This window comes from Engystomops pustulosus, chromosome 5 (assembly GCF_040894005.1).
Source record: "Engystomops pustulosus chromosome 5, aEngPut4.maternal, whole genome shotgun sequence".
Classification (NCBI taxonomy): Eukaryota; Metazoa; Chordata; class Amphibia; order Anura; family Leptodactylidae; genus Engystomops; species Engystomops pustulosus.
The window spans coordinates 57948461-57962761 of record NC_092415.1 but is presented as its reverse complement, the minus strand read 5'-3'; the positions used below and the strand labels follow the sequence as shown (position 1 = coordinate 57962761).

General features: G+C 43.0%; 1 protein-coding gene across 2 annotated transcripts in view; it reads left to right on the top strand.

The window, feature by feature from the left end:
* Nucleotides 1-12279, top strand: part of CABLES1 (Cdk5 and Abl enzyme substrate 1) — a 63411-nt gene extending 51132 nt beyond the window's left edge. For both annotated transcript variants that reach the window (XM_072152076.1, XM_072152077.1), the window contains exons 8-10: nucleotides 1226-1332; nucleotides 3735-3942; nucleotides 10265-12279. In XM_072152076.1, the coding sequence (XP_072008177.1) occupies nucleotides 1226-1332; nucleotides 3735-3942; nucleotides 10265-10405 (456 nt within the window). In that variant the 3' untranslated portion in view covers nucleotides 10406-12279. The remainder of the gene's footprint in view (nucleotides 1-1225; nucleotides 1333-3734; nucleotides 3943-10264) is intronic.
* Nucleotides 12280-14301: the final 2022 nt, after the last annotated feature.

The window sequence follows — 14301 nt, the reverse complement described above, 5'->3', positions numbered from 1 at the left end:
AAACCGAGCATCAGTATGGGGAAGAAAGGTGATTTGATGCCTTTGAACGTGGCATGGTTGTTGGTGCCAGAAGGGCTGGTCTGAGTATTTCAGTACCTGCTGATGTACTGGGATTTTCACGCACAACCATCTCTAGGGTTTACAGAGAATGGTCCGAAAAAGAAAAAACATCCGGTGAGTGGCAGTTCTGTGGGCGGAAATGCCTTGTTGATGCCAGAGGTCAGAGGAGAATGGGCAGACTGGTTCGAGCTGATAGAAAGGCAACAGTGACTCAAATCGCCACCCGTTACAACCAAGGTAGGCAGAAGAGCATCTCTGAACGCACAGTACGTCCAACTTTGAGGCAGATGGGCTACAGCAGCAGAAGACCACACCGGGTGCCACTCATTTCAGCTAAGAACAGGAAACTGAGGCTACAATTTGCACAAGCTCATCGAAATTGGACAGTAGAAGATTGGAAAAACGTTTCCTGGTCTGATGAGTCTCGATTTTTGCTGCGACATTTGGATGGTAGGGTCAGAATTTGGCGTCAACAACATGAAAGCATGGATCTATCCTGCCTTGTATCAACGGTTCAGGCTGGTGGTGGTGGTGTCATGGTGTGGGGAATATTTACTTGGAACTCTTGGTACCAATTGAGCATCGTTGCAACGCCACAGCCTACCTGAGTATTGTTGCTGACCATGTCCATCCCTTTATGACCACAATGTACCCAACATCTGATGGCTACTTTCAGCAGGATAATGCGCCATGTCATAAAGTTGGAATCATCTCAGACTGGTTTCTTGAACATGACAATGAGTTCACTGTACTCAAATGGCCTCCACAGTCACCAGATCTCAATCCAATAGAGCATCTTTGGGATGTGGTGGAATGGGAGATTCGCATCATGGATGTGCAGCCGACAAATCTGCGGCAACTGTGCAATGCAATCATGTCAATATGGACCAAAATCTCTGAGGAATGCTTCCAGCACCTTGTTGAATCTATGCCACGAAGAATTGAGGCAGTTCTGAAGGCAAAAGGGGGTCCAACCCGTTACTAGCATGGTGTACCTAATAAAGTGACCGGTGAGTGTATATGCTGTATGGTTAATACACACTTTTGGAAATTTGAGAAAAGATATACTGGTTTATTTCATCTTTGCTGGCAAAAAAATAATAAAATAGAGCATACTCATTTTGTGTCTATTCCCGTGTTCCCTAATTCGTGCTTTCCTTTACAGACCACTGTTATAGAATACGTGAAACCATCTGACCTCAAGAAAGATATGAATGAAACTTTCAAGGAGAAGTTTCCTCATATTAAGCTGACTCTCAGTAAAATAAGAAGGTAACTTAAAAAATTCAATCCTCTGGATAACAGGGAAAAAGTTTTTTTTTACCAGCTCCCCCTGTAGATGACATTATATATGTAGCTTTTGTATGCTGAAATATCATCAGCTGTAGAAATTATAAGCAGATGTTACAGACAACCATACATTTTACACAAACCTAAAAATGAGAAAAAACTACAATTGAAACATGTACATAGTAGGCAGTCTGCCATCTACAATCTCCTGAATAGATGACATGGCTTCTATACTTAGAGCCATAGCAGATACATATTCTTCCAGCACCTGGCAACAACAAAGCAGCCTAGACGTGGCCGTACTCCGCAGATTGTGGTCCCCTGAACTGATAGATGCAACCAGGAAAAGTAGATGAGCAGACTAGAAGACACTGTCAAAGAGAGAGATCAGGACAGCAGACTGCAAGTACACATCATGTCATACAGTTATGTCCATGTCTCTACAAAGATGAGGACACATAAAACACTCTTTGACAGATATGGGGTAAAAAAAATGGTCCTGCATGGTGCACAATTGCTTTATAACATACGGCAGAATTGGCGCAGGCTATAGCTAGTGCGCAGGAATGCCCTGTGCCAATCAACCGGGCTCGGCCCCCTTCATGTCCACTTGGCATGGAGGTGTTGTAAGGGGGAAAAAAATCTCAATTCCTGGTTGTACGCTAGGATTTGGGCACATGGCTTCCAAGTTATTTCTGTATCCTCCCTACCATGAAATAGAAATATGTTATCACAATTTTTGAGCCAGATTCAGGAGATATATTTCCTTAAAGATCCCCCAAACAGATATGGTAAAGAACATCTTCAGCTTCCTAAAACTCATCTTCGTTATTTGGTACAAAATGTTTACCACTATTTATGGTCCTGTTTTCTTTTACCCTATACTAGAACTTTTACCACATGGATTCTATTTTTTTATCCTACTATTTTTATTAAATTGGATAGTATCAAAATTTAAAAGCATAAAAACTTTTTCCTAACTCTACACTAAGCTGAAATAAGCAATTCCCTAATTTACTCTATTAGCTATCTGTAGCCGTTTGCCTGCTAGGAGGGGTTTAACTTTGTCCTCCTGGCTGCTCTCCCTGCCTTTGATTGCATTGGTTGCCATAGGAATCCGTATCAGGACCCTTGAGATGAGAGGAGGGTAGGTGGATTTTGTCGGCAGCGGCACTAGGAGAGGAGCTGTAGCTGCTGGGTGCGGGAGAATATCAGTCCTTGTTTTGTTGGCAGCATGTAAAAAAAAACTTCAGGACCTTGATTGATGTCACAGGCATGTGACTGATCACGTGCTTCAGGTCATCCAATTGCAAACATGCTGCAGTCTGGACTGAAGTCTTTGCATACTGCCCAATGGTATGTAGCAGTGCTGGGTGTGTTTGAAAGTTTGAATACAGCAGATTCGGGGCAGCTTCCATAGACTATAATAAGCAACAAAAAAAACAATAACAATAAAAAACAGGGATTGAGTAAAATAAAAACAGTCTTTTAGAGAGTGGGTCCTCTCAGAGAGGTGGTCTTCTGGAAAAGATCAAATACATTTTCCAGGATGGGATAAAGAAAGCTTTGCTTCTTTTAGAAACCTTGTAAGGCAGCCCCTTTAAAGGAAATGTACCATTTTCTTTTATGTATTATGAAGCAAACATACCTTGAGAATGCTGTAGCTACATTGATGCAGAGACATATCCCTGAACTGAGTGGTTTTGCTGAAAAAAGAATTATAAAATTATGATAATGATCCCAGGGGCTCTCCTCACCCTAATTATGCACTGCTTCAGCCTTGTCCTGCCCAGCATAAGCCGGTAACATGCCATCACTGTGTTGACAGGCAGAAGTAATCAATCGTTGCACCATCCCCCAGCTGCTGTGTATGAGTCATCCAGCTCAGATTAGTTCTGTCTGAACAATTCAGGCAGCTCCTGTGTACATGGAAGTAATGTGTTTATGTGCAGAAACCAAGCTGCACCCAGCTTTCCCTAGGTCCTGAATTTTATAATTTTTTTGTGAGCAAAACCACTCAATTCAGGGAGCAAACCACTCAATTATTTTGTTTCACAATGTATGCAAACAAATGGTAAATTTCCTTTAACATCAAGCATGACTTTCAAGAAGCCTAATGACCTGATGCAAGATACTTTGTTGATCACGTGCTTCAGGTCATCCAATTGCAAACATGCTGCAGTCTGCACTGAAGTCTTTGCATACTGCCCAATGGTATGTAGCAGAGCTGGGTGTGTTTGAAAGTTTGAATACAGCAGATTCGGGGCAGCTTCCATAGACTATAATAAGGTAATCATTCACTACAAGGTAATCATTGGGAAAATTTTAGAGGGAACATTTACACTTGCACTTGTCAGACTGACTCTTTATTTCTCCCTACCCAGCCTTAAACGAGATATTCGGAAGTTAGCCCAGGATGATTGTGGCTATGAAGAACCCACAGTGGCCATGGCATTTGTATATTTTGAGAAGCTTGCATTGAAGGGAAAGCTGAACAAACAGAACAGAAAACTCTGTGCTGGAGCCTGTATTCTTTTAGCTGCCAAAATTGGGAGTGACCTCCGAAAACATGAAGTCAAACACCTCATTGATGTAAGTAGTTAAACAAATGGTTCATGTAAGTTTAGGAGCTAAATGATCATTACATGACTGTACACTGTAGCCATTTGTTTTTGGAGGTTGTCCTCATATAGCAGACACAGAGAATCTACTACATAAAAGGCATGAGTTTGCTTTTATTTTATTTTTTTGACCCATCTAATTTATGAGCCCCAAACTTCCAGGGCAGTAGTTGAAATGTCTGTTATGGGAAGTGGTGTTTAAGGGATATTCCCACAAAGACAAAATTCTTAAATAAATTTAGGATAACAAAATAACACATTCTCTAATTCACTATTATTCACAAAAATACAGAATAGCACAGATATAATTCCAACCTGTCTCTATTAGTCTTGGTGTTTACAATTTTGGTTGTCCCTGGATACCATATGACTTTGGTCAGATTCTTCTCATGAATATCTTCTCTTGTCTGCACACTGCAGTGCTCTCTGCCTCCTGTCCCTCCCCCCTGAATTACAAGACCAGCTCAGACACAGACACTTCCTGTTGGCAAGCAGCAGTATGCAGAGACTTACTGTACAAACATACAGACTTTACCAGGGGCGGACTGGGAAATTAAAGAGGCCCTGGAAAAAATTCTAAGAGCGGCCCTATGTTGTGGGTGGAGTCAAATGAAGTAGGCGGGGTCATGTGATGTGGGTGGAATTTGCAACTACTATAATACAATGTATTACACTACTATGTACAAGAATATAACTACTATAATACTGCCCCTATGTACAGGAATATAACTACTATAATACTACCCCCTATGTACAGGAATATAACTACTATAATACTGCCCCCTATGTACAAGAATATAACTACTATAATACTGCCCCCTATGTACAAGAATATAACTACTATAATACTGCCCACTATGTACAAGAATATAACTACTATAATACTGCCCCCTATGTACAAGACTATAACTACTACAATACTGCCCCCTATGTACAAGAATATAACTACTATAATACTGGCCCCTATGTACAGGAATATAACTACTATAATACTGCACCCTATGTACAGGAATATAACTACTATAATACTGCCCCCCCATGTACAGGAATATAACTACTATAATACTGCCCCCTATGTACAGGAATATAACTACTATAATACTGCCCCCTATGTACAGGAATATAACTACTATAATACTGCCCCCTATGTACAGGAATATAACTACTATAATACTGCCCCCTATGTACAGGAATATAACTACTATAATACTGCCCCCTATGTACAGGAATATAACTACTATAATACTGCCCCCTATGTACAGGAATATAACTACTATAATACTGCCCCCTATGTACAGGAATATAACTACTATAATACTGCCCCCTATGTACAAGAATATAACTACTATAATACTGCCTCCTATGTACAGGAATATAACTACTATAATACTGCCTCCTATGTACAAGAATATAACTCCTATAATACTGCCCCCTGTGTACAAGAATATAACTACTATAATATTGCCTCCTGTGTACAGGAATATAACTACTATAATACTGCCTCCTATGTACAGGAATATAACTACTATAATACTGCCCCCTATGTACAAGAATATAACTACTATAATACTGCCCCCTATGTACAGGAATATAACTACTATAATACTGCCCCCTATGTACAAGAATATAACTACTATAATACTGCCCCCTATGTACAGGAATATAACTACTATAATACTGCCCCCTATGTACAGGAATATAACTACTATAATACTGCCCCCTATGTACAGGAATATAACTACTATAATACTGCCCCCTATGTACAGGAATATAACTACTATAATACTGCCCCCTATGTACAGGAATATAACTACTATAATACTGCCCCCTATGTACAGGAATATAACTACTATAATACTGCCCCCTATGTACAGGAATATAACTACTATAATACTGCCCCCTATGTACAGGAATATAACTACTATAATACTGCCCCCTATGTACAGGAATATAACTACTATAATACTGCCCCCTATGTACAAGAATATAACTACTATAATACTGCCCCCTATGTACAGGAATATAACTACTATAATACTGCCCCCTATGTACAGGAATATAACTACTATAATACTGCCCCCTATGTACAGGAATATAACTACTATAATACTGCCCCCTATGTACAGGAATATAACTACTATAATACTGCCCCCTATGTACAGGAATATAACTACTATAATACTGCCCCCTATGTACAGGAATATAACTACTATAATACTGCCCCCTATGTACAGGAATATAACTCCTATAATACTGCCCCCTATGTACAGGAATATAACTACTATAATACTGCCCCCTATGTACAGGAATATAACTCCTATAATACTGCCCCCTGTGTACAAGAATATAACTACTATAATATTGCCTCCTATGTACAGGAATATAACTACTATAATACTGCCTCCTATGTACAGGAATATAACTACTATAATACTGCCCCCTATGTACAAGAATATAACTACTATAATACTGCCCCCTATGTACAAGAATATAACTACTATAATACTGCCCCCTATGTACAGGAATATAACTACTATAATACTGCCCCCTATGTACAGGAATATAACTACTATAATACTGCCCCCTATGTACAGGAATATAACTACTATAATACTGCCCCCTATGTACAGGAATATAACTACTATAATACTGCCCCCTATGTACAGGAATATAACTGCTATAATACTGCCCCCTATGTACAGGAATATAACTACTATAATACTGCCCTCTATGTACAAGAATATAACTACTATAATACTGCCCCCTATGTACAGGAATATAACTACTATAATACTGCCCCCTATGTACAGGAATATAACTGCTATAATACTGCCCCCTATGTACAGGAATATAACTACTATAATACTGCCCCCTATGTACAAGAATATAACTACTATAATACTGCCCCCTATGTACAAGAATATAACTACTATAATACTACCCCCTATGTACAAGAATATAACTACTATAATACTGCCCCCTATGTACAGGAATATAACTACTATAATACTGCCCTCTATGTACAAGAATATAACTACTATAATACTGCCCCCTATGTACAAGAATATAACTACTATAATACTGTCCCCTATGTACAGGGATATAACTACTATAATACTGCCCCCTATGTACAAGAATATAACTACTATAATACTGCCCCCTATGTACAAGAATATAACTACTATAATACTGCCCCCTATGTACAGGAATATAACTACTATAATACTGCCCCCTATGTACAAGAATATAACTACTATAATACTGCCCCCTATGTACAAGAATATAACTACTATAATACTGCCCCCTATGTACAAGAATATAACTACTATAATACTGCCCCCTATGTACAAGAATATAACTACTATAATACTGCCCCCTGTGTACAGGAATATAACTACTATAATACCGCCCCCTATACAAGACATTTCCATAGAAAATATTAATCTACAGTGGTGTGCAGAGGATCAGTACACAAACCTGTTTAGATACACAACACTCAACCCTATAACTTTTACATTTTTCCATGTATATACCGTATATATTCGAGTATAAGCCAAGTTTTTCAGTACAAAAAATGTGCTGAAAAACCCTAACTCGGCTTATACTAAAGTCTAGAAAAAAAACCAAAAAGTGTACTCACTTTCCAATGCCCCCCGGCAGGTCCTCTTCTATCCATCAATGCTCCGGCATCAGAGCCATGACCCTGCGCGGTCAGCAGGAAGCGGCTGACATCATAGTGCCTGCGACAGACTGCAGGGGACACGGAGCCGATGCTGGACCATTGATGGATATAAAATGACCTGGCGGAGCATCGATGGCTAGAAGGTAAACTGCCGTACGGGGGGGGGGGGGGTGCTTGTAGGGTGCACGGAAGGTGGGTACACTTTGTTTTTTTTCCTACAGGCATTATATTGGGGACAGCGACTGCAGGCTATATACTGGGTGGGCAGGGCTGCAGGCTATACACTGGGGGGAGCAGGGGCTGCAGGCTATACACTGGGGGAGCAGGGGCTGCAGGCTATACACTGGGGGGAGCAGGGGCTGCAGGCTATACACTGGGGGGAGCAGGGGCTGCAGGCTATACACTGGGGGGAGCAGGGGCTGCAGGCTATATACTGGGGGGAGCAGGGGCTGCAGGCTATATACTGGGGGGAGCAGGGGCTGCAGGCTATACACTGGGGGGAGCAGGGGCTGCAGGCTATACACTGGGGGGAGCAGGGGCTGCAGGCTATATACTGGGGGGAGCAGGGGCTGCAGGCTATATACTGGGGGGAGCAGGGGCTGCAGGCTATATACTAGGGGGAGCAGGGGCTGCAGGCTATATACTAGGGGGAGCAGGGGCTGCAGGCTATATACTAGGGGGAGCAGGGGCTGCAGGCTATATACTGGGGGGAGCAGGGGCTGCAGGCTATATACTAGGGGGAGCAGGGGCTGCAGGCTATATACTAGGGGGAGCAGGGGCTGCAGGCTATATACTAGGGGGAGCAGGGGCTGCAGGCTATATACTGGGGGGAGCAGGGGCTGCAGGCTATATACTGGGGGACAGGGGGTGGCGGGCTATATACTACAGGGGCTGGCGGGCTGTATACTACAGGGGCTGGCAGGCTGTATACTACAGGGGCTGGCGGGCTGTATAATACTGGGAATGGCGGGCTGTATACTACAGGTGCTGGCGGGCTGTATACTACAGGTGCTGGCGGGCTGTATACTACAGGGGCTGACGGGCTGTATACTACAGGGGCTGGCGGGCTGTATAATACTGGGAATGGCGGGCTGTATACTACAGGGGCTGGCGGGCTGTATACTACAGGGGTTGGCGGGCTGTATACTACAGGAGCTGGCGGGCTGTATACTACAGGGGCTGGCGGGCTGTATACTACAGGGGCTGGCGGGCTGTATACTACAGGGGCTGGCGGGCTGTATACTACAGGGGCTGGCGGGCTGTATACTACAGGGGCTGGCGGGCTGTATACTACAGGAGCTGGCGGGCTGTATACTACAGGGGCTGGCGGGCTGTATACTACAGGGGCTGGCGGGCTGTATACTACAGGGGCTGGCGGGCTGTATACTACAGGGGCTGGCGGGCTGTATACTACAGGGGCTGGCGGGCTATACATTACAGGGGCTGGCGGGCTGTATACTACAGGGGCTGGCGGGCTATACATTACAGGGGCTGGCGGGCTGTATACTACAGGGGCTGGCGGGCTGTATACTACAGGGGCTGGCGGGCTGTATACTACAGGGGCTGGCGGGCTGTATACTACAGGGGCTGGCGGGCTGTATACTACAGGAGCTGGCGGGCTGTATACTACAGGGGCTGGCGGGCTGTATACTACAGGGGCTGGCGGGCTGTATACTACAGGGGCTGGCGGGCTGTATACTACAGGGGCTGGCGGGCTATACATTACAGGGGCTGGCGGGCTGTATACTACAGGGGCTGGCGGGCTATACATTACAGGGGCTGACACCTGCTCTGTATTGAGAGCTCAGCCTGTGAGCTTTCTCCATACAATGGCAGCAGAATTACTAGTACATACCCAGACATTACATATATATATAACATAAATATGTCAATAAAATGTAAGAAGATACTTTACACATTTCTGCACTTACTATTTATGGAGAGAGAGAACGAAGTTCTTTGTGTGGAGAATCAATGTGCAGGGAAGCAGCTGCCTGGCAGGGCTGAGATCTCCATACACATGGCTTGTGTTCCTCCCCAGCCCTCTCCGTCCCGTCTAGCAGCCTCCTGCTTCCTGGTTATGGGAGGAGGGGCCGGAGCAGTGCCCTGTGCCTGACCTCAGCAGAGCTCCGTGTAGCTGTAATCAGCTGTCTGCTAATCACAGGGGCAGCAGCTTCCATGCGACTCTCTGCTGCTGACCCCAGTACAGTGCACGGGCTGCCTGTAGTGTAGGTGAGGCTGCTCTCTGTGTGCTGATTGTCAGCCTACACTGCACTGTCTATGTCACATTCTCCTGCACCCACCGGCCCCAGATCACTCAGACAGGTCGGCCCACCGGGATTTTTCCCGGTGGGGTTAATGGCCAGTCCGCCCCTGGACTTTACTCAGTTTTATTGCTGTTTTATCTCCTATCACTAGTGAGTGTACACTAGTCAGTGTAAAATTCCAAAGTAAGGGGGTTAAAAATGATCTTTACTACATTTTAACATCACTAGGGGATTAAAATTTGAGAACTTCCTTGAGAATATTCATATATATATAATATAATGGAACTATATTGATCCTGAAATGTTCAACTGATAATATGTGTCTCTTTTCATTTTCTCCATAGAAACTGGAAGAAAAGTTCCGTGTAAACAGACGAGAGTTGATGGCATTTGAGTTCCCTGTCCTGGTTGCCTTGGAGTTTGCACTTCACCTCCCGGAAAATGAAGTTATGCCCCATTATAGACGCTTAGTCCAAAGCTCCTAGCACAGGATACACTTTGGGAAAAATGTCTTCCTTTGGGACATTGACTGAGCTTACATAGCCACCACTGCTACTGGACCTGCAAAATGACTGGGGTGCCCTCTTCACCGACACAAAGTAGCCCAGCGCGGTAGTAACTGGTCACGGAGGCCATGGAGCGGATGTAGAAGGGTTATTCTGACAATTTTATGTTATCTTCTTTACCCTTATCGATGGGGTCTGACCACTTATAACCTCATCTCAAGACCAGGGTTACATTTTGACTTCATTTATTTATTGTGTGCTCTTCAGCAGTGGATGGAGTTAAAAGGAACCCCTGTTCTTGTCATTTGTAAAGGTTTATTATTTAGACCTCGGTCCAGAGCACAGGATATGTCATAGAAATGCCAGAATTACATTTTAGCCCATAGAAAGATTGCATTTAGTTGCAGGAAATTTTTCACAAATGGCCTTTGTATTCTCCCCCTGCTGGTGCACAATGTGCCGGATATTCCAAGAGGCTCCATCTTGGTGAGGCCGGATACTGGTCCTTGTAGAAGCGATAGCATGCGGGTGGCATTGGGAAATTCAGAAAGCTGAAGGGAAGTTCCCTCCCATTGTTTGTAATTGATGGATGCACTTCTTATACCATATGTCAATGGTTACATTGGTGCACCTCTGGCAATGCATCCACCCTCCTCCCCCTCCCCCCATATTCCATACTGAATATAGATGACAAGATGAAACCGTGCTGCTCCTCAAAAAAGTACATTTTTTATTTTGTATTTTCTTTTTTCTTTGGATTCACAAGTGGACTGACATTCAGAAAGCGGAGGACCCTATTTCTAAATGGCGTCAGATATTCCTCACTGTGTCAAAAACAGATGTGCCAATGTCTTTTCTTACTTTCTGTTTTGTACAAGGACTGTGTTTTGTGTCTTTAACACTCTGACATACTAGGCACCAGAAAGTGAACCTTACGAGAGCGATGAACCATCTTCTTACCATTAAACCTTGTGGCACCGGGCATGACACTTGTGGTCCAGCAAAGCGATTCATTCCATCAGTGTATGATCCAAGGCGGAACATTTTCCCAATTTGGTATAAAGCCACGTCATTTTAAACTATTGCACTTTTCCACTATGGAGGAATTGCGTCTAGTCGCACAATTTATCGAGATTCTGTGCTCTATGTTAGAGTGCATTTTTAGCACGTTTTCTTGTGCTACATGTTAAGCAGTGTTTGAATAATGTTTAGCAGCGGCCTGTTATAATGCTGTGTAACAATACATTCATCTCGGACATCGCCTAAGTGTGCTTCTATGTAACCTAAAGCTTCTCTAGCACCAGACAAAACATGAATACAAGTGCTATTGTAATGGATGTTTTTAAAGTTGTCTTATTTGGCAGCCTCAGTTATACTTGACTTTTATATAACAGAAATAATATAGACAGATGACTGCACAGCCAGTCTATGAGACGTTCTCTAGTAGCACCACAGATCACAATCTTTAAAGTGTATCCATCTACCGCTCCTTCAGTATTTGGATTACAAGGTCATGAGATCTTCATGTCTTGCTCCTTATACTTGGTGGGACCATTAGTGACAATGACTACATCATCATACGGGATGGCTGGTTACACTTTAAATCCACACTGCCAAATATACTCTACTTTATCCAAATGCTTAGATTCTTAGGGACACGGGGTTTTATTTTTGTATGTTATATTTTCTAAATGTTTGATCATTGTTGAACACTTCACGATTAAGGGCTATGATTGGGCGTCAGACGGAGAACACTATTCTGCTCTATTGTGGCACCTTTGGCTGTTCATTAACTTAGGAATGATCAGAGAATGTTGTGAATTAACCCCTAAATACAGTATGTTGAACTGAAACTGTGCCTTTGACTGATATATCATTTTAGGTTTAGTTCACTTACTCTTTTTCGCTACATTCACATCTAAGTATTTACTTTTTTAAATAAAGTGAGAACTATATTAAACTGAAGTTTCATGAATTTAATGGGATAAAAAAGTTACAGTTCAAAAAAGAGGAATTTCTGCATTAATTTCATAACCGCACTCAATATGAAGCACAGTGTGAAAGACGGAAAGGTAAGTAGTTACGGAAATGGCAGGAGCTTTTTCAGGGTCTTGTGCAGTAAATTCCTCATCACTTACAATATGATTCAGATGCAGAGACCCTCAACTTTTGCCCAAAGGAGCCGCTTTGAATTTTGAAGTCCAGCCCCCATTATGGTATAAGATTATTGGCTCCCTCCACTTACTGGCCGCTAAATGTATGTCCCTGCTGCAGCCCCTTTAGCCGGTGACATCACTTACTTGAAATCTGTGTGTTACACAGACAGGACCGGCTTGAATAAAATATCAAGACCCTAAACCCTGGTGGCATTCCAGAGAGCGCCTCCTGGAAATTTGTATATTTGATAAAAGTATTTTTAATTCAACTGTAGTTAAAACGTGTTAGTGGAGAAGAAGCAACAGATGGGGTAAGTTATAGGAGTCTACAATCAGTATATCTGATGGTACATGTCCTTTAAGCAGTTTGTATAAATCTGCTTTCTGTCCTGTATCCACTGATGGCCAATTCCTGTTAGGACCCTTAGGACTGGGACCTTCTGTAGACGGCAGCAGAGAAAACACCTGCATCGTTCAGCTGTGATTTACCTGCAGGGATTTGCAGTTGCCTCCGTTAGGGTGCGTCCACACGTTCAGTTTTTCAGATGCAGTTTTTGATATCCAAACCAGGAGTGGAATAAAAGAGGATGAGTAGCTCCTCTCAATGATATGTTCATTATCGTCCACACCTGCTTTTGGCTTCAAAAACGGCAACTGAAAAACTGAGCATTGGAGTGCACCCTCAGATTTTCAGATGTCTAAACCAGGAGTGGAGTGAAAATAGAGTAGCACCTTCTAATGATAACTCCTCTTATCAATTTCCTTAAAGTTGTAAAATAATTTAATCATGTCATCAATATAATCCAAGCATGTTTTGCAAAATATGTATAGACTGCCAATTGACATTTAGGTTGCATTCATATGTAGAGTTTGAATTGTGTTTACAAATGCAATGTAAATACCCTGGATTGCATCTGCGTTTCCAGTGAAAGGCATACGTGTACATACTGGGTGCACTTACTGATCGAATGCCTTGCAATAGAAGCCAGTTGCAATCAGGTTGAGCCCTGGGTGTTTCCATTGTGTTTGTAAATGCACCTGTTGAGAGGATACTGTGTGCAGCAGCCTTCATGGTAAAATGGCTGCTAGGAAACCACTGCCAAGGACAGGCAACAAGCACGAGAGACTTGTTTGGGAAAAAGGGTTAACAAGTGCTAAGCATGTCTGGGAACTCCTTCAAGACTGCTGGAAGACTATTTCAGGTGACTACCTCTTGAAGCTCATCAAGAGTATGCCAAGGGTGTGCAAAGCAGTAATCAAAGCAAAAAGGTGGCTGTGTGTTTTCAGTTGTTTCACACTGAAGGCAGCAAAAAAAGTGTGAATGTGCAATTTTTATAGCCTGCAAAATACAGAACAAAATAGGTGTGTCCAAACTTTTGTTCTGTACTGTACCTGTCCCAGCTTAACCCCTTAACGCTCTGCGCCGTAGCTCTACGGCGCAGAGGTATAAGGGATGTATGAAGAGGGCTCACGGGCTGAGTCCTCTTCATACAGAGGTGGGGGTTTTTGCATAATGCATAATGCGCGGGCGCCGCCATCTTTTTTTCGATCGCCACGCCCCCGAACGTCATCGGGGGGCGGCGATCGGTTGCCATGGTAGCCTCGTGTCTTCTTTTGACACGAGGCTATCTGGCAGCTGCAGATTCGTTACAATGAGCCAGTGGCTCATTGTAATGAATGTGCTGCAAAAATGCCATATATTGCAATACAGAAGTATGG